General features: G+C 40.7%; 1 protein-coding gene across 1 annotated transcript in view; it reads right to left on the bottom strand.

Moving 5' to 3' along the window:
- Positions 1-339: 339 nt before the first annotated feature.
- GSAP (gamma-secretase activating protein) overlaps positions 340-24539 on the bottom strand; it is a 110608-nt gene continuing 86408 nt past the window's right edge. Inside the window, exons 20-31 of the mRNA XM_011985462.1 lie at positions 19509-19637; positions 18608-18666; positions 17875-17906; positions 15483-15544; positions 12935-13030; positions 10623-10693; positions 10013-10107; positions 3852-3971; positions 2975-3036; positions 1687-1788; positions 1427-1526; positions 340-1028 (exon numbers count right to left, since the gene is read on the bottom strand). Of these exons, the coding sequence (XP_011840852.1) occupies positions 937-1028; positions 1427-1526; positions 1687-1788; positions 2975-3036; positions 3852-3971; positions 10013-10107; positions 10623-10693; positions 12935-13030; positions 15483-15544; positions 17875-17906; positions 18608-18666; positions 19509-19637 (1020 nt within the window). The 3' untranslated portion in view covers positions 340-936. The remainder of the gene's footprint in view (positions 1029-1426; positions 1527-1686; positions 1789-2974; positions 3037-3851; positions 3972-10012; positions 10108-10622; positions 10694-12934; positions 13031-15482; positions 15545-17874; positions 17907-18607; positions 18667-19508; positions 19638-24539) is intronic.

The raw sequence follows: 24539 nt of genomic DNA, 5'->3' as shown, positions 1-24539 counted from the left end.
TTTGACCAAAAAGGGTAATTCTATAAGAGAGGACAATTTTTAGAACAAAATTATTTTAGACAGGAAGTTGAATGATCATACCAGCTAATGATATTTATAATCATTAAAATCTCAAGTTCAGTCTGAAGACAGAAAAGCAAAGGGTTGTGGGCTGACCTTGGGCTGCAACTGTATTTGTGGGTTAGAATGAAATCACTATAGAAAAGTGAAAAAAGGAAATGGTAGAATGAGTTAGGTGTCACATGGTGGCCTTTGAAAAAAAAAAGTTCATAGACTCATGATTCTTGGCTTCAATAAAAAGGCTACATTCAAACAACAGGGAAAGTCAGGCCAAAACTTTGTTTTCAGGTTTTTTAATGACAAAATATTCCTAAATCAACGTTTTATAAATATAAAAAAAATTAAATACATTTCATCTGAATTCACAAAGACAAACCCTGCTGTAAATACTAAGTACAAATTATTCTGTGCTGGACATGGCAAATCTGATTTAGTACAAACTCAGTTTTTAAAAGGAACCTCTTTCCAAATAGTGTTCTTACATAACATTTAATTTTCTTCCTGTTATTTCAATGACACACCTCGTTTTTGCTTTTCTAAGCACTGTTCCCTACATTTTTAAAGCATATTTTATTTCAGAGTGCAACTAGCTTGTGGCCTATTAAGCTACTAGGAAGAGCATAGTTTATGCCACTGGTATGCCTTCTTAGACCATTTATCATTTCTCTACACTTGATTGCTCACTGGCTATTCAAAATTGGAATGTGATACAGCAGTTATAGTTCTGTCTGAACGTGTACCAACCTGAAACTCAAATGGCTGAACAATTTCTTAGTTTTGTTACCAATTTTAAATATTGCTAAAGGATTCTCAACAGGAGGAAGGTTAATGAGCAAGATTAAAATGGCAGCAGCAGATCCAGTTGCGTTTTCTTTTTCATAAGCCTAAAAGCATTGCGGTGTGTTTCAGAGCTGCTTCCTCTACAAATTCTGCATCCACATTGTCATGTCCTTCAAAAGGATACAGGGCTGGAAAAACATGGGGAGGGGGCAGGGAAAAAGAGTTACTATGGGGCCATGAAACATTTATAACTTTGTGCTCACAGCTCATTAAAATCATAATTATATTTTAGTAAAATGATTTTTTTGAGAATGTGTTTTTAAATTTTATTAAACTTCAGCACCAAGAACATTTGCATCAACCAAATGGGCTTTAAACCTCTTGACTCTTTTAAAACTTCAGAGGTGATTATTTGGTAATTTACTCTAGGTAGTAAATGGTGTACTGCTAATGTAAACCAACTGCTATAAGGGCCTACTTGTATGTAAAAGGATTTTGGAAAGAAAACAGTTCACAGAAGTGAATAGGGAAGGACTGATGTGTCAAGGGAAAAGTGGAAAGACCCTGAGAACAGGGAGTAAATTACCTTGATTGGAGGACTCTATATCTGTCAGAATTTCAATGAAGTAGTTCAGAGGCAGAAATTCTACACTGAACGATGACTTGTCAATCATAGAATTCCGAGGCTAAAAGGCAAACCACTTCGGGTGTAAGTTGGTTCTCCACAATAAGCACAATTTTAAAATAAAGTGATAAGAACTATAATTGCTGTCCATATAGATATGTTGTCACGGGCAAACAGGATCCTAAAAACCTTTAGTTGGCTGTGCTTTCAGAGAAACTCACCTGTTTCTTGTAGTTCTGAAGCAATCGCGTCACGTGGTTCCGTGAAATGATGTTAGAACTCATAGGATGATCCCAAAGTCTACAAATCTTCTGACCAATAAGCTATTATGCAAATTGAAAAAAAGTAGAGAATATACAGCACACTATATTAAGTAAACATACCTTATATCTATTCATAATTATAAAGGCATTATTCCAAAGTAGCTGGTTAGCCTAAGGCCCTTGATGATAAGGACCCTTGGAGAAATGCCATGTTCCTATGAAGTTTCAATGAGGGAGTAAATACTCTCTCAAATGCTACATTGAGGAAAGTGGTTTATACACTGATGTTGCCAAACCCTTTTACTGAAATGGAGTTTATCCGCTGCTCTTCAAAACCAGAGATGGGCATGCCAACTCTGATGTTTTGACAGGAAACTAAGGGGTGTACGCATGTTTATATCAACTTCTCTGCCATTGTCTTGCCTAGAAAATTTTAATTCCCTAAGAGTACTGGGGAAATAAACAGATTTGGAGACCAAACTAAATATTCAGCCATGTTCCCCAGAGAGATCTAGCTATGGAAAATATGCTTTGTTTTCTATTCTTGCCTTTGCTTCAGTAAGCCTGTGAGTGAGGGGGGAAGGGCTACTACAGAGAAGGGCGATTAGGTCCAGAAAGACAACAGACAGCCGTTCGTGAGAGGACAGTGCCAGAGGTGCAAGTGTGCAAGGCGTGTACACAGCAGATGGAGCTGGCTTCAGGTCAGGAAGTTTGCAGAGTTAGAGGCTCGAAAGGCCCTGCTGTGGAATTTCATATTTTCATACTATCTCTGACTCTGAGTGTTGATATTCCCTTGTGTTTCTCATTCTTCCTTTCACCCGGGAATGTCTTCCTACCATGGTAGAAATGCAGTAAGGGGAAATACCGTTCTAGAACCTTCTGTCCTCACCTGTATTCAAATGTATCCAATTTAAATCTGTTTAAATACAAAAGCACGTTTCCCCTCTCCCTCCCTCTCAGACTCAGATGTAAATATTAGTGTGGTTTCCTAAGAGGCAAAAATGGCTTAATGTTCTCACTGGACTGTGCCAAGGCAGTGCAGAGCCAGAGGAGCAAGTGCTTTGTAGGCCCAGTGGGAAACAGCTGACAGAGGGCTGGGGACGGGTGGGATTTCTTGGAAGCACTGAAAAGTGAAACGATTCAATTGACTTTAACCCAAAGCAAGTAAATGCTCTTCTTGCAAGAAGAAATTGAAGGAGGGTCATGCCAAAACTTAGGGAGAAAATAAAATGTAACTCAGGATTACCGGAGGAAGCCGCAAAATGATACTGAATTTCAGTTTTTCATTTTTCTCTGTATTGTCCAGATCTACAAAAAAGTTAGAGATTGGCAAATGAAACAAATACCTGTTTTGATACTTCAGCAAGTTAATATTAATACTTGAGTGGTTCATCGTGATAAGACATATCCCAACTGTGTAGTCTGAAGCTAATCTAACAGCATTTTGGAAATTTTACTCTGACTCTCTGAATAAAAAGGGATTTTTCTGTAACAGGCTGCCAGGTGCAAAGCAATTTTATTGACTAACTTAAAACAGAAGGTACCTTGAGGAATGACAAATGCTTTCATATAAACAAAAATCATCTTAAAATACAATTGAATTGAGTGATTATACTACAGAATTTAAAGTTCAAACCCATATAAGCATTGCCCCTTTCAATAATTTTCCTTGCATTTCTAGTCTAACTTTGAAACGACAGCGTTAATAGCTGAAAGTAAGCCATTTCGTGACATTTTCTTGAGAAACGAGCCTGCAGAGGCTCCTAGCCTCAAGTGCCCTCTTGCACAGAAAAGGAATCTAATAGTTGTATGTGGATTGTAAAGTCCCTTAGGACCTCTTGAAGGGCTAAGACACTTTAAATGGGCCCAAAAGATGATTACAGGGAATGGATTGTGCTCACAGGACCAGCTGTATAATTTGTGGGGCTCAGCACAAAATGAACATGAGCAAGCCCTTGTTCAAATATTACTAAGAATTTCAAGATGTAATGCAGCATTAAACTGAAAAGGGGACTCTTAGTGCAGCCAGGCTCTTTGTGACTGCACAGGTTGCACGCCCAAGAAGCTAGCCTTGGCGGTGCTCTGACTGGAACTAGCACTCTGGCAAACTCAGGGCCTCTTACCTTTCATGAGCCTTACGACAGCTGTTTCAGTGAGAAGCAACACTCCACTGTCAATGCAATGCAGCAGGTTATGCAAAGGGAGACAGTGGACCCCGAGGATGGTGTGCAGAGTATGAAAACCTAGGATGAGAGATCCGGAGGGTAAACGCAGTCAGCCAACAGCTCCAGCAGCCCCCAGGGAATGGATTAGATCATGTTAATAAAGCACTTAGTTCAGTGCTTGGTGCCTGGAACCAACTAAATTTCTTGAAAACAAGGTCCAAGTTTTCTTCTCTGTATTATTCATAACTAAATATCATGCTGGGTCTATACTAAGTTTCTGGTAACTATACATTCCCTGCTCCTTGGGTCCATTCCTATGCAAAAAGAGAGCAAGGCCTGCTCAATGGTTTCACAGTTTGATATGTTTGTGATTCTACAGTAAGGTAGTGAAAGAGTACAGAAGCACTTCAGACTTCATACGTCCAGACTAAAAGGTTGTTGGGATGAGGACCTTTTTGCTGAAGGGAAACAAATTTGGACCAGAAGAGAATAGTTTATGTGGCTGATCTCTGGGTATGCCCCAGAGAAAGGCTTTTAGAGTCTACTTGGACTAAAGTATAGTAAAGAAAGAATTAAAACAATATGGCCAGATAGCAAATTTATAGGAATTCAGTGGAGAGGCAGGCATTCTCAAGCCTGTCTCATGGGTAGAGCTACCCACAAAAACCCAGATCTCTAAGTATGCTACTACTGACAAAGATAAGAACATCATGCATGGGAGAAGGTATCAGACCAGGAGAGAATCAAAACAGCTCTCTTGGAAGTGATGGCATTTGTGGGGAGCTTCAAAGGATAGATGCAATTCCTATGAGTGGAAATGAGCGGGGACAGTAGAAAAAGCCAGGTTTGGCATGAGCGGCCCTAGGCCAGAATCCTGCTCTATTACTCACCAGCTGCAGGCAACTAAGCCTTTCTGAGCCTCCATTTCTTCATCTCTAAAATGAAACCACCAGTACCTTTCCCACAGGCTGCTTTGAGAACTACAGCCAGGTCTATGAAGAGCCTAGCATGCAATATAACAATCACAACCCATACTGGGCATGTACCAAGGCTTTCAAACTGTGTACTGGCTCATCTGATCCTCATACAAAACTATGGGGTGGGAATTACTAGATTCCCACTTCATAAGTGGAAAAGCCAAAAGGCAAGATTCACAGGAGCTAGGAAACTTGCCCAGGATCCTATAAATAATAATGTGTAAGTTGAAATTGCATCAACTGTGTGAGTGTAGTGTAGGCTTTCAACCATAATATCACTGTTACTCAGTAACTGGCAGCTGTGTTAATAGAACATGAACAGAGGGAAGATGAGAAAGCATAGGGCATATTCAGAAAATAGTAAATGGTCCAGGTGGGTTGGAATCGTATTAGGAGAATGATTAAGAGGTAAGGTTGGAAAAGCTAATTTATTCAGCACATCCCTTCCACACACCTGGCAAGGGGCTAAAAGTACAAAAATAAGCAAAACAGGCACAATTGCTGCTCCCATACACCTTACAGTCTGGTGGGGGAGACAATTACAAAAAACAGACATTTTAAAAAATGTGACCAGTTCTATGCTTGTGAGTGCAGGTGACAGAGGTTGAATGCTGAATGACAGAGATGTATTAATTTGAGAGACTGAGGAGGCAATGAAAGTTTTTAAGAGGGACAGAAAGAAGATTTACCATTGGGATATTAATATGGCAACAGGAAAGAATGAGTTGGAGTAACAGTTTGCTACAGAAGTTATGAAGACCTATAGAGAAGCTATTGCCTGAACGTGGATCAGAGGTAATGGAGGCACTGAATCAGAGAGGCACGGTAACAGGCACAGGCTTCGCAACTGATTGAATGTGGGAATGACAGAAGAATCATAGCCTGCTCTTGGGAAGGTACCTGGCAAAAGGGTGATGCCCAATGAGCAGGGCTTAGATTCAGAGAAATCATGGGATTTTCTCTCTCTAAACACATGAATCACAAGCCATGGGGCACAGTCCTAAGTCCTTGTAACATCAAGGGTCAGATGAAGTACAGGCTCTGCCCACAAGCATGTGTTAATGGGCTAACAGGATAAGTCCACTAGCTTCCTTGAGTCCAAAAAATCTCCACTATTTTACTAATTAACAACAAAGTTTTTCAAATGGATTTGGAAATTCTTCACAAAACTATTAGTAAAAAAAAAAAAAGTTACAAAATTATTTCTGAAGAAAAGTTTATACTACATTATTGATCCTATTGATTTTCTGGATTCAAATTTCCCTCTCCAGCCCTGTGTTCATATCCTAAAGATCCCTGATGACCCTTCATCCTCTATCCCCAGGGCACAGTCCCAAGTTCAGGGACCTGTTCTTGGCCTCTGTACATCAGCTCTGAGCAACAGAGCAAATTGGCTATAATTAGTCATCAGCTCCACCCAACTTTAGTCCTCATCTTCCAGGGCTCCTGGCCGCCTCTGGCCAGCAAGTGCAATACAGTTCCTTTTTTTAAAAGCAAATGCCCTAGCTCTAAACCCTGACTTCCTTCTTGTGGTCCCCATTATTCCCTTCTGAACTTTAACCAATTCATGTTACAAGTTTCTGACAATTGTTTAACTCAAATAGTCCTCATTAGTCCAGTAGGCCTGGAAAGCAAGCACTTACACATGTGCATGTAGAAACACCCTGAATTCATACAAGCATGCACATGTACACACACACACACATGATCCAGTGTCACTTCCCGCCCATCTATTTCCATGTCACATGATGGAAATAAACATTTAAGAGAAAAGGAGAGAGCATGGAATACTATGCAGCCATAAGAAAGGATGAGTTCATGTCCTTTGCAGGGACATGGGTGAAGCTGGAAACCATCATTCTCAGCAAACTATCTCAAGGACAGAAAACCAAACACCTCATGTTCTCACTCATAGGTGGGAACTGAACAATGAGAACACTTGGACAAGGGGTGGGGGAACATCACACACTGGGGCCTGTTGTGGGATGGGGAGCTGGGGGAGGGATAGCATTAGGAGATATACCTAATGTAAATGACAAGTTAATAGGTGCAGCAAACCAACATGGCACATGTATACCTATGTTACAAACCTGCACATTGTGCATATGTACCCTAGAACTTTATAATTTAAAAAAAAGGAGAGAGAAACACCTTTTCCTTACCTGACCCAGACACAAGCCATATGTCTACTTATAATTCTCGACCGCTATGGATAACATTTTTCTATGTTTTCCCTTCTTATCCCTGTGAAGGAATGTGAGTTGGGTAGAAAGTGGATTTTTATCATCTCCAGGCATAACAATGTCCCCCATAAGTTTCATTTATTTTCAAAAGAAGCTTGAACATCTGTAATGAACCAACCTGAAACTGTCAATCCATTTCCCTACCAAATTTTTTGTGTTAACAACAAACAATTAAGAATTTAAGTCACAAAGGTAGTTTTCCTGAAATCCTTCACTCTTTCTAAGGTGTACCTCGTAACTCATATTCCATTGGGATAATTTTAAACCATCCATTCCCCTCATGAATGGTCACTTTCAACTCCTTTTGTACTGCCTCTACAGACAGACATTAAATAAGGTGGATGAAGAATGAAGGATTCCAAACCGTATCAGATGTTTCATAAATTCAGAGAAGCACACGCTGTAGGGATTCTTTAGGCCCATAAATAGCCCATGTTTCAATATCAACTAATTCAACTGGAATATAAAATTCAAGCAGCAGCATGGATTTTGGAGCCAGACTGCCTGGATTTGAATATTGGCTCTGTCACTTAATAGCTATGTGACTTTAGGCAAATTACTTAACCTTTATGGCCTCAGTTTCACCATCTATAAAATGGGAATAATATTAAGTGGAACCACATGAAAGTGCCATTTTTGTTGGCCAAAAAATGGTTGGACACTGACAATTTAATGTGGTCCAATTTAAGTTTCTACCAGTTACAAATTTTATGAAAATTAAGTGTACTAATTTGTGTGTACTTTCAACGGTACCTGGCACAAAATGGGTATCATATATATGTTGACCTAAAATGAAGGAATGAACAAATGATGAATGGATGAATATATATGAATGAAGTAACTAAAAATCAGCTGATATGCAGTTACAGCAATCATAAAGTTTAACACGCATTAGTACTTATATGCAATAATAAACCCATTCATATACAGGCAACTAATCTTCAAAAGCACCAAGAACACACAATGGGGAAAGGATTGTGTATCTCTGATAAGTGGCGTTGGAAAAACTGTCCACAGGCAAAGGAATGAAATGGGACCCTTATCTTTACCATAAACAAAAGTCAACTCAAAATGCATTAGAAAGTTAAACGTAAAACCTGAAACTGAAAAAACCCTAGAAGAAACATAGAGGGAAAGCTTCTCAACATTGGTCTTGGCAATGATTCCTTGAATATGACATCCAAAGCACAAACAATGAAAACAAAAATATGTAAGTGGGACTACACCGAACAAAAAAGCTTCTGCACAGCAAAGGAAACAATCCAAAGAGTAAAGGCAAAACCTACAGGATGACAAAAAGTGTTTGCAAACCATATATCTAATAAAGAGTTAGTATCTAGAACATATAAGGAATTCAAACCTCAATACCAAGAAAACAACCAGATTGAAAAATGGGCAAGGGACTTGAACAGACATTTCTCCAAAGATTACAGACAAATGGCCAACACTTATATGAAAATATGCTCGATATCACTAATCATCAGGGAAATGTACATCAAAACCACAATGAGATATCACCTCACATCTCTCAGGTTGGCTACTCTCAAAAAACCACAATCTAAGTGTTGCCAAGAATGTGGAGAAATTGGAACCCTTATACACTGTTGGTGGGAATGTAAAGTGGTACAGCCACTGTGGCAAACAGTATGGAGGTTCCTCAAAAAATTCAAAAAAAGAATCAATATATGATCCAGTAATCTCATTTCTGGATAAACATTCATAAGAATTGAAATCAGGATCTTGAAGAGATATGCATATACTCCCATGTTTATCGTAACATATTCACAATAGCCAAGATAGAGAAACAACCTAAATGTCCATTGACAGATGAAGGAAGTGTAGAATGTACAGTGGAGGATTACTCAGCCTTAAAAAATGAAATCCTGTTCCATGTGACAACATGGATGAAACTTCAGGTCATTATGCTAAGTGAAACAAGCCAGTCACAGAAGGACAGATACTGCATGATTCCACTTACATGCAGTATCTAAAGTAGTCAAACTCATAGAAACTACAGAAGGTAGAATGGTGCTTGCCAGGAACTGGGGAGGAGGGGATAGGTAATTGCTGTTCACCAGGTATAAAGTTTCAGCTATGAAAGATGAGTAAGTTCTAGAGACCTGCTATCCAACATTGTACCTATATTTAACAATACTGTATTGTGCATTTAAAATTTTGTTAAGAGGGTAGGTCTCATGCTAAGTGTTCTTACACAATAAAAAAATGAACTGATATGTAATGAGCACAAGAGAGTTTGTAGCTAACAGGGGCTTATTTCTCATAATAGACACTGATGTCTATGTACATCTTCCCAACTAGACTCTTACTAATCTTTGTCACTGCTCTAATTTCTAGCACATTACCTGTCATGTCATAGTTACTCAACAAATGTCTGTTGACTAAATGAACAAATGATCAATTAAATGAATGACTGCATGTACATCTCTCAAGGATGTTTCGTGGCCTGACTTGATCCTATTTAAAAATTCGAAGGGAATTTTTTAGCCTCCAAGAGCATAAGAATCAGTTCAATTCTTGGCACTAAGCCAGACCCACTTCCCAGTGTTACTCTTCAGACATCTCAATCAGATAAACTAGGCCTGGCGACATCAGAGACAGAGCTCCCTGAATTAGCTCCACTGGTTCAAATTATCCTAGAAAGCTGCATGGGGTAAGCCTAGGTTCCCTAAAGTTAGTAATAAGCTACAGCATAGTTTAGTAGTCAGAGGAGCTCTGGTCAGCAGAGACCAACCTAAGGGCCCATCACTCACAGTGACACCAGACACACAATTTCTCATACACAAGTCTCATCATCAAACTTACAAAGTACCAAAGGCAAGGGCCCATATGAAGAAGAAATAAATTTATTACACCAAAGGACAAAAGAGCCAACACTTACCAGGAGGCAGAGGTAAAAACAAACTCTTTGTAGCTTCGAGAATCCTGGTCATGATGTGAAAAACTGCAAATTCAGCAGCACTGCCACGACTGTTGCTGGGTTAAAAAAAACAAAGCATGTTAGCCAAGGAGCTCATCTGTGACACCCCATTTGTCCTAAGCAGGGGCTTTGAGTACTACACAAGGGTTCATGCTAATCATGAAATGCTGTGCCTTGTAGAAAGCCCCATAAATATGACTGTGACTGTCATCCTAATGCCTAGAATTTAATCAGAGTAGGCACATATGTTACACATTGTATTAAGTAAAATTCCCCTTCTTGGCAGTACTGGGCTTATTTGTCCCTCCCCTGTCACCAACCATGTGCCAGGGAAAGAGGATGGGTAAAGTAACAGGGGCATAACATTTTTTTTAATTTTAGCTTTTATTATATATTAAAGGGTACACATGCAGAGGGGGCATAACTTTAAATGTTGAGTATAGAATTAAGCTAGATGGTGTTGGAGCTGGTGAGAACTGATTTGAACTAGTACATTTCAAAAGGGTTCTGCTAAAACAGAGTTGTTTCCACTCTTTGTACACCATGATAAAAGTGAGAAATACTTGCGTACAAGTGGAGAATGCAGGAATGAAGATTATGTTTCCTCCAACTGGTTTCTAGGATGTGGCAAATGAGATCCAGCTGGAGGGTGAAGACAGTCCATTAACCATTGCTCCCTTCCTTCCCTCAAGGGCTCCACAGCTAGGCCTCCATAACTCAGATAAGCATTTCAGGGCAGCTGGCATTCAGGCTGCACCCAGACACAGAACTAGCCTTTCTGAGGTCAATTCTAATGCACTGAACCCAAAATGGAAAGACTGAAAATGTGCACCAGAATCTAACAGAGCATCCTCTGTCTGTGCGGGTGGTGCCCCAGCTCAGCCTCCCCAGCCCAGCTAACTGGCCCCACCACTCACACTTCCAGACCCTCATCCATCGGTGAAGGTAAAGTGCTACAGGGTTTGCTCTAGGCCTGTCACAATGCAAGAGTGAACAGTGGTCAGTCAGAAGAAAAGAGACACAGAATGGAGGTCATGATCATGAGCTGTGGAGTAAGACTGGTATCAAGTCCAGATTCTAACATTACTAGTTGTGGAACCCTATAGAGGTTACCCACCCTCTCCAGATTGCAGTGTCCTCATCTGTAAAGTAAGGGGAAATATTTCATAGGGTTGTTGTAAGAATTGGTTAGCACACTGACTGGAACTAATCAACCAAAGTAGGTAGCCTTCTTTGTCTTAGAGCTCTATCCAGAAACCCATTCTAACTCTGCAATGAGTTTGCCAGCAGAAAAGCAGTCCCTATGGAGCTGTTATCGGCCATGAATCCACACATTGTGTGGGTTAAAAACAGGGGGCAAAGCAGCAGGATCTCCATAGACTCACAGGCAAACGCTATCCTCAGTGATACAGATCCTCAGTTTCTCCTTGGCTGAAATCAAGTAAGTTGTAACCAATATAATCAGGTTCTGCAGCAACTTTCTTGGATATGTTTTAGAAAGGATGCCCGCCACTCTCCTTAGAGGGGAGCAGAAGGCATGACTAGTGGCTGCTGGGCAGGGGCAGGGAGATGTGACCTCAATCAGTGACTGCTGAATCAATGTCAGGGACCTTGAGTTTTCTGAGACCTCATATGTATCGTTTCTGGGCCTGTTGGTTCTACAGGCTGTTAACACAAACTGGTGTTAAAACTTATGTTATTAACTATGGAGAAAAATGACGATTGAATGGAAAACCTTCTTAGCACTTTGGGAGAAAAGATTTCAAGTCAACAGAAATAAAGGTGATAGGTGGATGTGTTAAATTACTGTGTGTTGTGAGTTTTTTAAAAAAGCAAGTTAATGTCAACATGGGGAGGATCAGTAACACATTCATAAAATGAGTTCCTTGGTACAGTTCTATTGAGAGGAAGACTTAAGAAATATTTAAATCTCTGATTATAAATATCACTACATGAGAACACTAACTTCTCCAAATATATTAAAAACTATGAAACTCAAACCTTACTATAGAAATTCAGATATATTATGAAGAAACAACACTAATGACTGCAATAAAGGCAGAACACTTGAAAATTAAACATGAAATGATTAAATGAGGATTATGTCTAATAAATTTAATAAATCTTCCAGAGTTCAGTGGAAAAATATATGTTCACACACTGACTTATTTGCATACTGATCTTATACAAATTTGGAGAAATAATGGAGTGTTTTCTCTTTCTGTGCAAATATGTTTTTTTGAATTTGTCCAACATTATTTCTAGATTCTAAGCAAGATCAGGCCTCAACTCTATATGCTTTTTGAAAGACTCAAGACAACCTTAAAATTCCATCTAGTCATATCACTACTATTCACACATAGAGTGGTGTTACCAATCTGGATCACAAAATTTCAGTAAGTGGCTACCAGGTAAGGAACTGCCAATCTCAGTCTCACATGGCAGTATTCATACAAGTGAGCTAGAATCTGGCCTAGTTAGGCCACTGGAACTAATTAAGATTTGAAGTTCAAGTTCTCTCATGTCTGCATAAACCTCCATGTAGATAAGTCATTCCTTACTGTTTAATAAGGAGCTGGAAGTTGCCAAGACGAGATATCAACATTTGGCAAGCATACTAAATTCACTGTCCTATGCTTCCATGGGTGTATAATCAGTATTTGAAGGGAGGGCAAGAACCCACTTTCCAAACCAAATGCTCTTTTGTTTATGGTCCTTGTTTCCCTTTTCTCAATCTATAGCACCAAGTGCTGGTTTAAGAACGGGAGATCTCCAAAAATCTAATTTGAAAAACACATAAATGGGTTCACTGAACCACATTTTCAGAACTATATGGGGAGTGGGGTGAAGGGGGATATGAGGAGAATAAAAAGCAAGACCAACCAGTTTTGAAATGTAGTCCAGAACCATCTGTTCAATTTTCTTCTTTTCTACACCCTGTAGGTGTCTCAAAAAATGGTCTTTTAGCTCAGACACCATCTGAAAACAGGATATGCATTAGATAAGTCACAGCCTACCCACACATACCTGCAACTGGTTTGAATTAGATCCACTTATTAACATTCCTCATCAATATAAAAACTATTGGATCTGAAGGTCCCATCAACGGAAATGCATAACTGTCAATATTTCTCTGGTGCGCATAAATAAGGGGTCCCCAACATTTGCCTCAAAATGAATTACTTATGATTCACCCAAAGCCCAGTGAGCGACTGTGAGTAAGGCTCTAACTCTGATGAGAATCCTCCAAAGAAGACAGTGAAAGTCACCAACTTAGAAGTCACAGGCTCTGGGATCTACCAAACGATGGAAGTCTACTGCTCCTAGAGTCCTGGGGGATTAACAGGAACAACTCTATACATAGAATGACTGAGCCAATGGGGGCAACAGCTTTGGGTGTTTTGGAAGGAGAGAGGCAGGAGTAAACGGGAAATAATCAAGTACTTCCCTCTCCACAGTGGCCACAGACACTCAACACAGCCCCTTGACATGCAAAGGTAATGAAATATTCATTCTGGTGCCTCCGAACAGGTTTATTTCTAAACTCACTTTGTCTGATCATCCTTGGGCCTCCCCACTCCCCCAACCATTAACATTCCCAGCCCTCCCTACCTTTTGCTTTTCTCCTCCTTCCTCCTCTGCCTTTTGCCTAGACAACATGCTCAGCAAGAGCAGGATGCCAGGGCCATGTTTGTGCCAATAAACAGCACAAGGGAGTTGTACAGCTTATATCACCCATGCACACATCTTCTATTTTAGCAGATTCACATTACAATACCCTGAGTAAAACCGAGTCGACAACCTTCCAGGCCAAGACATAGTGGTATATTATTTCAATTCAGTCTCATGCATGTGCCAATTAATTTGGCTTTAAATAAAAGATGTTTTCTGTGTAATACATAGTGCATACTTCTTTGTGCTTTTCAATTTTTCCATGAAGATAAAAATTAAAATCACCCATAATCCTAACACCCACATTAATAATTGAGGGTTATTTTTTTCTTTTCCCTGGTGTGCACACCCATTCTAATGTTGCATGTTTGTCGTATAAACATTGTTTGCCATACTTTTTTTTTTTTTTTGCTCTGTCACCCAGGCTGGAGTGCAGTGGTGTGATCTCAGCTCACTGCAATCTCCACCTCCCAGGTTCAAACGATTCTCATGCCTCAGGCCTCCTAGTAGCTGAGATTACAGGCGTGTGCTACCATGTCCAGCTAATTTTTGTATTTTTAGTAGAGACAGGATTTCACCATGTTGGCCAGGCTGGTCTCGAACTCCTGACCTCAGGTGATCCACCTGCCTCGGCCTCCCAAAGTGCTGGGATAATAGGCGTGAGCTACAGTGCCCAGCCATGTTTGCCATACTATTTTAATGGCTGCGCAATATTTAATTTTATAAAAGTACCATAATTATTTCCTTCTTGTATGTGTGAGATTTTTCTTTTACTATTGTTGCCATATCTAAACTAACCTCTCCTAATATATTAAAAACTATGAAACTCAAACCTTACTATAGAAATTCAAATATATTATGTAGAAACAACACTAATGACTGCAATAAAGGCAGAAAAGTTGAAAATTAAACCTAAACTAATAAATAGATTATCCCATTCTTAAGTCCATATGGTATTAAAAATATGTTATTAGGCTGTCCAGATGTCTCTTTAATCAGCTTTTTAAAGGTTTTGGATTTATTTACAAATTCTGCTTTTCAATTAATTTATTTTGATTTATATTTCTTTGGTCATCCTAGTATTATGACTTCTTGAGAAAAAGTACTTTGTTCTGTTGTTTTTTTGTTGTTGTTGTTTTGTTTTGTTTTTTGAGACAGAGTCTCCCTCTGTCGCCCAGGATGGAGTGCAGTGGTGCAAATCTTGGCTCACTGCAACCTCCACTTCCTGGGTTCCAGCGATTCTCCTGCCTCAGCCTCCTGAGTAGCTGAGATTACAGGTATGCACCATCATGCCCAGCTAATTTTTGTATTTTTAGTACAGACAGGGTTTCACCATGTTGGCCAGGCTGGTCTCAAACTCCTGACCTCAGGTGATTCGCCTGCCTTGGCCTCCCAAAGTGCTAGGATTAGAGGCATGAGCCACTGTGCCCAGCCTGTTCTGTTGTATTTGAAATCCCAAATACAAATGCCACAAAGATGCAGCTCTTTCCTTTTTTAAAGCACTCTCAATGCTATACACTCCTTATCATGTTGTAAATTACATATGTATTGGTGTGATTCATGTGTGTCTTCCCTCCTGACTACATATTCCAAGAGGGCAGAAATCATATGGGTTGCTTACCACTGGACACACAGGGTCCATAATGCTGGCAAAACATACTTGTGTAAAGAATAAAGAATAAGATCAGAACGAGAAGCCCACTGTAACCCTTTCCCCTTGTCTTAGGGTCAGTCCCTAAAGAACCCACATACCACTTACCAGCCCCATGAGCAGCCGCTGGTGGCTGTCTTCCTCCTGCAAGAGGGGTGTTAATCTTGGCCCTGAAATGAAATAGAGCAATAGTTAGGCTCTGAGCAGTTTTCATGAGATGGGTTAGAGGAAGAAGAATCAGCCTGGGTTTCCGTTCTCTGAGTCATTGGGAAAACATAACACTTCCCTGACAGGATGAAAATTTTTCATCACCTAAGTGTGACCTACTCCTACAAGGTGAACTTATCAGAGCCATGTGAAACAGGGAATGACCAAGAAAGGAAGAAAACACATTCCTCAACCCCAGTAGGCTCTAGCTTTGATTTTTGTTTAACACTAAAACTCACTGCTAAGAACCTCTGCTCCACTGAAAACAGAGGGACTTGGGCCTTCTCTTAACCCTTCTGGGATCATAAACTGAGGGAACAGGGCTCAGTGGAAGGACTGCATGGCTCCCTTCTACTTTCTGAACCCTGTAGTTCAGTAGCCTTGGGAGTTACTGAGCTGAGGGGGCCAGTCAATTACTGCAGCAAATACTACTAACTGGCACAAGTTATCAGACTACAAAGGTAGCTAGGAAAAGGTGGAAAAGTGATATGTTAAATGAAATGGTACTTTCTCCACCGTGATTTGCAATGCACACTACAGTGTAGTAGCCCTAGGGGCAGACAAACCCAGTTTTGCTGGAAAATCTGCCCCAAAGCACTTCTAACATCTTTGTATTCCATTCTTTTCTTCTTAAATACTTGAGATCCAGTGCCAGGCAAGAGGGTAGAACCACCCTGCTCAGTGGGCTGGCAACTCCTTCTGGGAGGGCATAGATATCTCTTGACCCCCTGGGATAAATCTTCCCTGGATCCCACACAACCCTTCTGATTGATATGAAACAATTTAACATGTGGATCCAACAGCCCTGCATTTCACAGAATGTTCTGTTTCAGGCAGTGACATTCTTTATGGGGAACTAGTATATGCAAAGCACATGCGAGGAAAGGGAAGAGTTTCCTAAAGTGCATTAAGAGAGACTGACTAGTAGCAGGATGCAAACGGCCTTGACACATACAGTAGCTCCATAAGCAGGGCAGGAGGGGTGGCATGACAGAAACCTCGACCAGACCAGCAACATTCCCTGTTGCAAAACCCCCAGCAATGCAAGGATGGTATGCCTGAAACACACACACGCATGCCCCTGTCTGGCAGGGCAGATCCCCTGGCTTCAGGCATTGATGGCCTGGTAAGGCAGGGGCTGGTTCCTCCTGGTCTGGTCAGTGAGCCCAGGCTCTGTCAGCCTAAGCTGGATGACAAGTGCACTGTCACAGTTCACTGTGCTGTGTGCACAGTTGCAGGAGGTGCAGCAATGCACAGTATAAAATAGTTTCCATTAGAGTCACCCAACATCCAAGCCCATAAAACAGGATTGGGATATAAAAACAAAAGCTTATTTAATGAAGGCTGACCTTCATGAGGCATGGAAGTGTTCTTCTGGCAACTACAAACAAGCCTATGCCTGAATATGCTCAGCATTACCCTCCCCTCGTTTCACCTGGCCAAGTCCCCTTTGTTTATCAAGACTTAACTCACATGTCAGCCCTTTGGGGAGCCTCTTCCAACCTCCCTCCCTCTCCAGCCATCCCCGCTCCTGACCTATCCTCTCACTCCCTACACCTACAGATTACATAATACCTGTCATTTGGTTTAGAAGCCACACGTTAACATTTCTTCCTTACACACTAAGGATAAAGGAGCCACCTCAGGTACCCACATGCGCTAAGCACTATGCTAGGTGCTATCTGCATTACCCCAGTTAGTCTCATTATCTCCTCATTCCCCTGAGGAGGACAGTGCACAAATGGTTAAGTGACTTGCCCAGGAGCACTTGGTTCACATGAGGCCATGCTGGAATATAAGTCCAGCTCTGTCTAGCTCTCAAGCCTATGCTCTTTCCACACTGCTTACCTGGAAGCTCCTCATCTTTATACCTCTAGGACCTGTGTGCCCAATTTTTAACCAAAATGAGAGGCACATACAAGGCAAAACCTGGTAGGATCAGACAGCTAGAAAGCAAGCAGCACCAAGCCAAGGGAATTGCCAAAATGCATCCTTGTGGGCACAGCCAGAGGGCAGCTCTGTATGACAGGAAATAAGGAGAACCGCAAGGCAATGCATCACCCAGGGACTCCCACAGCAAAAGCACATTCAGCAGCTGTCCCCAGAGGTCCTGGCGCCTAGACAGACATGGGAAGAGCCGTGCAGCCACTCTAACAACAAGATATTAAAAGGTGCTGCCTGCACCACACTACTGGAAGTGATTTTCTTGCCAACCCACAGTGGTAGGAAGAACAGTGCTACAAACAAAACACTGACTGAAACCCAGAAGGCTTTATTACAGATCTTTTCTTACCCAAATTTCTTGCTTCTAGGTTAGAAATCACCCTACGAAGAAATTAGCCATGTTATTCATAGACAGCATTGCTTTTAAAAAATTTAAAGCCACATTATACAAAGATATCCTCCTTTAAAAATGCATAAAAACCACTGTAGAAACTATTCTTAGGCTGCTGAAAATCATTTCACTACATTTGATCAATGTAGTGAAAGCCACATTAGGCAATTATAAAATCTCAAAACCCTTTAGTGCCAACAACGGCAATAATTTAAAACAATTGTAGCTCTCAGTTATTGAAAATAATGGGGACAGAAAATAGAACAGAGGTTGGAATGGGGCCTATACTTTTAGTACTCTGAGATGACTCATATATCCAGAAAATAGGCTTTCAAAATAAGAGCAAGCTCACTAGCCCATTGACACTTAAAAAAAAAAACAAACAACCGAGTATTTGCCTTTTTCTCCTAAAATGCTCACTAATAGGAAATTTCTTTACCACTGATCCATTGTAAACATCTATCCACAGGTTACAAGTCTATAAGGTTCAACATATAAGCTTTTCCCACTAGAAATTCCAGCAACAAATTCCAGAATAGGGTCCAAGTGGATGCATTTGTGAAGCTGACAATATGATTTTGCTGGGGATATGCAACAAAAGTAAACTACTTCTATAAAAGGTAGCCAACGAAACAAAGTAATTGTAAATGTTAACCATCTTACAGATACGATAACCTCTAATTTCACTTACTTTATTGCATTATCAAGAATAGTCCTCACGTATGCCGTGGACCTTCTTTTTCCTGTTTTCTAGGAGTGAGAACACATTAGGAGTATGGAAGGTAAAGGTTTTATTGGTGACTTTTCACATCAAGGACATAATGCAATACAGTTAAGAGCATCAGATAGAAGAAATATATTTTCCAGGTAATCAGAACACCTAGATTTTTCAAAAAGTTTTAAGAAACATTTTATTCTGAAACAATTACAGATTCACAGGAAACTGCAAGTCAACTATATACTACATACAACAACACTAATCTATGTGCAGCGATACTAGAGAGAGATCCAATGTACCCTCCACCCAGTCTCCTCAGTGCTTATATCTTACATAACTAGAGCACAATATCAAAATCAAAAATTGACATTGGTACAATGTGTGTCATTCTATGTCATCTTATCATGTTTAGATTCATGTCCCACAAGATACCACCACAATCAAGATAGAGAACTCTTCGATCACCCCTGAAGATTTCCCTAGGTCACCCCTGGACAGTGAGTCACATCCACTATTCTCCCTCCAACTACCCCAACCCCTAATGACCACTAATTTGGGAACACCTAGATTTCTTTAAATCAATTTTTAACTACATAAGTAACCTGAGAACACATCTGAGATGTGGATATTAATCGTACTTCTACTATGAATGTGCTGTGTGTCCCTTAAACTTTCTGCTCTTCAGTTTCCTCCCCAGGAGAACAGAGATCATAGAAGCATCTCTGCCTACTGAGATCAGTAATGACAACGTTTGAGTGCCTGGCAATTGAGAACAGTGCTGCACATGGAAGCCAGCCTTATGATTTAAAGGCATCGCCTGGATCCAGTCCACTATGCCTGGCAGCTGGCTTTGTTCTCACTGACCCACTCATACCTCTTCAGAGATCAGGTTGTGCCACTCTCTCCTGACCACAATGTTGTTATAGTGGAAGTGTGGCTTGGCATACTTAACATATTCTAGGTTGGAGTTCAGTTTTTCCCAGTAGCCCTTAAAGTTGAGCACCTGTAGGAGACAAAAACATCAGTGGCCTTCAGAGGCAGGCCCAGTGGCCCAAACCACCCAGCGAGTATCACGCACGCCTTATTTCCCCAGCTCTCATGGCCCACGTTTCTGAGTGAATACATTCCACAGAGGATGGCATTCTAGACCCAATAGGGATTCTAAAATAGACTTAAAGGATCTTGTTTCCCCACTTCATTTTCTATCTTTTTTGTTTTGTTTTGTTTTGTTTTTTTAACCACATAGAGAATTGCTGCTCACTTCTCAAAACCAACAGGACTTCCCCGGGTTGAGGCTTAGCAGGGAAACCTGTATTAAACACATTGAGTCATTTCCTCCCTAGAGCCCTGTTTTTATGACTTAGGTGGTGTCAACAGTGCCATGTTCACTAAGACAAAGTTCATTAACATTTGGATAAGTAGAGTAGGCGTACTTTCCTGCTAAACTTATTTACTCCCAAGGACATTTTTCAAAACCTAGGAATCAAAAAAAGATAAAATGAACTAATTTTACATTGTCACATACACCAAAACAGAATTAGTCAGCATTCTATCTAGATCTTTGAATTATTGATATAATTGTACTACCCTGAAGCAAGAATGTATCCATTATATTCATTTTTAAATAATAAAAAGGAATGTTAATACATTCTTAGTGTTGAAGGATATTCTGACACAAACCAAAAAAGGTAGACTTATGATACTTTTTGCCAAAATATGTGCATTTACAAATGATTTGATTGGGGCCAGAGATGTAATGTGTGGTCATAAAACTAAGTGAGCTATTGCCTGCCAAGGTGACAGACTTGGCTGAACTGCAAGAAAAATAAGAAAACTTAAAAAACAAAAAACAAAAAACAAAAACAAAAACAAACCTCGATCAAGAAAAATGCCCTCATGTTAAATTATAGCACATTATTACCATTTTTATTCAAAAGACAGTCATAATTGGTTTGAAATGTATTTTGGAGTATCAGTAAAGTGAATAACATAACATTAAAACTTGCTGTTTCAGAAGCCTGAAATGCCCATCCAGCCAACATCCCTCCTCCCAGAGACAGAAAAACTCTTGCCAAGAAAGTCTCATTTCCAGGGGAAAACATGAATCAGATCCCACTCCTCACTTGACTCACCTCACTCATCTTTTCTTTCCCTTTCCATTTAGTTATAATGAATGTACACTTATCCACCCTTTAGTTCTTCTTTGTATTTAAGAAAAAAAAAAAAAAAAAAGACAAGACAAATCCTGTAGACGTTTGACAGAATTAGGTCCCTGACTGGAAGTCTCTAAAGATTTCTTGCTGTTCTAATCTGGGCTCAGGCACAGGAGTGCCAAAAGCCAGAACACTAATTGGTGTTGTGGTGACATCTAGCGTTCTGTTGAGCTATTAACTCCTCCTGCTTGGCCACAGGAGTCCCACCACCCACGCAGTTTACCCAGATGTTGCCCAGGACAGGATATGGGAGGGGAGAAAGTCAGGTGCCCTCTACCTGTCATCTGGCCCCATCCCCTCAAGTCAAATGCTATCCTGTTGTTAGAAGTCCCCACTCACTGCAGCTCCTAAGAAAAGATCTCGCCCAAATTACCTTCCTTCTTACTCCATTTTAAAAAATCCCTTTCCTCATAACCTTTTGGGGAGGTAGGCACATTTTTCGTAGTTTTGTTTTATTTTAAATTAACAAATAATTGTATACATTTATGGGTTGCAATGTGGTGTTTCAATACATGCATACATTGTGGAATTATCAAATCAGGCTAATTAGCATAGCCATCTGTCTGCTAAGAAGAAACAGATCAAACAGAGCTCGCCACATGTCCGTGGACAGGCTTTTGAGGGGCTCCAGCACCCACTGCCTGAATGTAAAACAGAGCATGTGTCTGTATGAGTGCTCTTCTGGGGAGACAGTCTATAGCTTGCACCAGATTTTCAAAGAAATCCATGGCCTAAAATAGACTAGAGTTAGAAGGAAAAGGATCTGAATTTAAAATAAAACAAAAATTAAAACTTACATTTAAGTAAGAAATACTGTTAGCCAAACATCCCAAAAATATTTTCACATGAACTTACATCGTTTTCAGGGAGGTCACTGACCTAATATAGATATTAGAATATCTATAATATCTTACAGATATTAAGATGATACAGAAAAAAAAACTATGTCACTATTTGGTATCCACTAGAGAAGTGATAATTTTTCTCAGTTAAGAAATGCAGCCTGGTGCGATGGGTCATGCCTGTAATCCCAGCACTTTGGGAGGCAGAGGCAGGCAGATCACAAGGTCAAGAGATCAAGACCACCCTGGCCAACATGATGAAACCCCATCTCTACTAAAAATACAAAAATTAGCTGGGCGTGCTCGCATGCACCTGTAGTCCCAGCTACTTGGGAGGCTGAGGCAGGAGAATCACTTGAACCCGGGAGGCGGAGGTTGCAGTGAGCCAAGATGGCACCACTGCACTCCAGCCTGGCGACAGAGCGAGACTCTGTCTCCAAAAAAAAGAAATGCACAGAGATCATTGTAAGTTAGAAAGTCGATTTGAGTCAGTGAAGGACAAGGAAAGGATGTTCCAGGTGGGACTCTTAGGTGTGAGCAAAAACAGAGACTATAACCTGGATTCGGGGCTCAGATCTGAGCCAGAGCATTAGAGCCAACAGCACTTCATTCTCTATGGTGAAGACAATACCCTCCAGCATGGGCAACTCCCAGCCTCAGCTGCCCATTGGAACCACCTGGGTCCCATCCCCAATTTGATTTAATTGGCCTGGGGTGTGCCTGAGCCTTATGAGTTTTACAAGTTCCCCCAAGTGATCCTAACATTCAGCCACGACTGAGAACAGTGAGCATGTTCAAGTAATCCTGGGCACCCCACCCTCAAACACTTAATTCAATCTATACACCTCTAGTTTATTGTGTGGTTTTAAAATAGGAGATATAGTTGAAGAGGTAGTTAGGGCCAAATCTTTGAGGGATTCTAAATGCCAAGGTGACGCCAGCATGCTCATTATCCCAGAGAATAAAAGGATCTCCCACATAACATTTTAGATGCTGTAACCCAGAATGGAGGGGAGGGGAAGGGAGAGTTGAATCTGCACAATCCCATCCTAAAAGCCAAGACACACCATTGCACCACCTATGCTCTAGGCTGAGCCTGGTCAAGAAACAACAGATGCTGGTGAGACTGTGGAGAAATAGAAATGCTTTTACACTGTTGGTGGGAATGTAAACTAGTTCAACCATTGTGGAGGACAGTATGGCGATTTCTCAAAGACCTAGAACCAGAAGTATTATACCATTTGACCCAGCAATCCCATTGCTGGGTATATACCCAAAGGAATACAAATCCTTCTATTATAAAGCTACATGCACATGTATGTTCACTGCAGCACTATTCACAATAGTGAAGAAATGGAATCAATCCAAATGCCCATTAATGATAGACTGGATAAAGAAAATGTGGTACATATACACCATGGAATACTATGCAGCCACAAAAAGGAACAAGATCATGTCCTTTGCAGGGACACAGATGGAGCTGGAAGCCATTATCCTCAGCAAACTAACACAGGGAGAGAAAACCGAATGCCACTTGTTCTCACTTATAAGTGGGAGCTGAACAATGAGAACACATGGACACAGGGAGGGGAACAACACACACTCGGGCCTCTTGGGGGTTTGGGGGAAGGAAAGCATCAGAGTAAATAGCTAATGCATGCTGGGCTTAATACCTAGGTGATGGGTTGATAGGTGCAGCAAACCACCGTGGCATACGTTTACCTATGTAACAAACCTGCATGTCCTGCACATGTATCCTGGAACTTAAAATTTAAAAAAAAAAAAAAAAAAAAAAAAAAAGGATGAACCTGGGAGCACAGGAAATCACTGTCAATCAGCTAGCACTTATCCAACAAAGCAAACACTGTACTCATCAGGAACAACAGCACCACAAAATGAAAGCCACAACCGCCCAAAAAGCCCATCACCAGCTACTTGAAAAGAGCTAATAAAGCTTTAAAAATAAAACACAAAAATGCTGTATAAGAAACATACCCATGCCGGGTGCAGTGGCTCACACCTGCAATTCCAGCACTTTGGGAGGCCAAGATGGGTGGATTACTTGAGCTCAGGAGTTCGAGACCTGGGCAACATGGTGAAAGCCTGGCTCTACTAAAAATGCAAAAAATTAGCTGGGCATGGTGGCGTGTACTTGTAGTCCCAGCTACTTGGAAGGCTGAGATGGGAGGATCACCTGAACCTGGGGAGGCAGAGGTTGCAGTGAGCCAAGATCATGCCACTGCATTCCAGCCTGGATGACAGAATGAGACTGTCTTTAAAAAAAAACCAAAGCAAAGAAAAATACCCCTGAATTAGAGACAATGTTAGAAGCAATCAGATCCTCAAGGAATGACCTAGAAGCATTTTCCTACATAAAGGGGAGTTTTTTCTTGTAGGATGACCTGAAATAATTGCCAAACACAGCCCATCACAACTATTCACTGAACAAAAGAACCAGTGGGTTACATTAAGGAATTGTTTCCCATTTATTATTTGGATTGCTGATTAATCCAAAAACAAACAAACAAACAAAAACTCTGTGGTACTGGTTCATCTGCAAATTACTGCCAGAAAAAAAAAAAAAAAATCTGTCTTTCATTTCTAAAAGGCCCTCTGGCTTTGGTCCTACTTCTGCTGATTAACCAGCATCTTCTTACAGAGGAGTCGGCCAGCTCAAAGAGAACCATTTCCTCTGTGTGCCAGGACTCAACTAGCACAGCTAAAGCATCATCCAATTTGGCTCTTCAGTGGATCCCATCTCAGTATCAGCTTTTACTTACAGCCCAGAGAAACACAGTGACCCACTACCTCTAAGCATTGACAGAATAAATAGAAAATGTTTGTGTATAC

The sequence above is a fragment of the Mandrillus leucophaeus genome, unplaced genomic scaffold (genome assembly GCF_000951045.1).
Source record: "Mandrillus leucophaeus isolate KB7577 unplaced genomic scaffold, Mleu.le_1.0 Scaffold284, whole genome shotgun sequence".
Lineage (NCBI taxonomy): Eukaryota > Metazoa > Chordata > Mammalia > Primates > Cercopithecidae > Mandrillus > Mandrillus leucophaeus.
The sequence above is the reverse complement of the archived record's forward strand: the minus strand, read 5'-3'. Positions and strand labels throughout refer to the sequence as shown.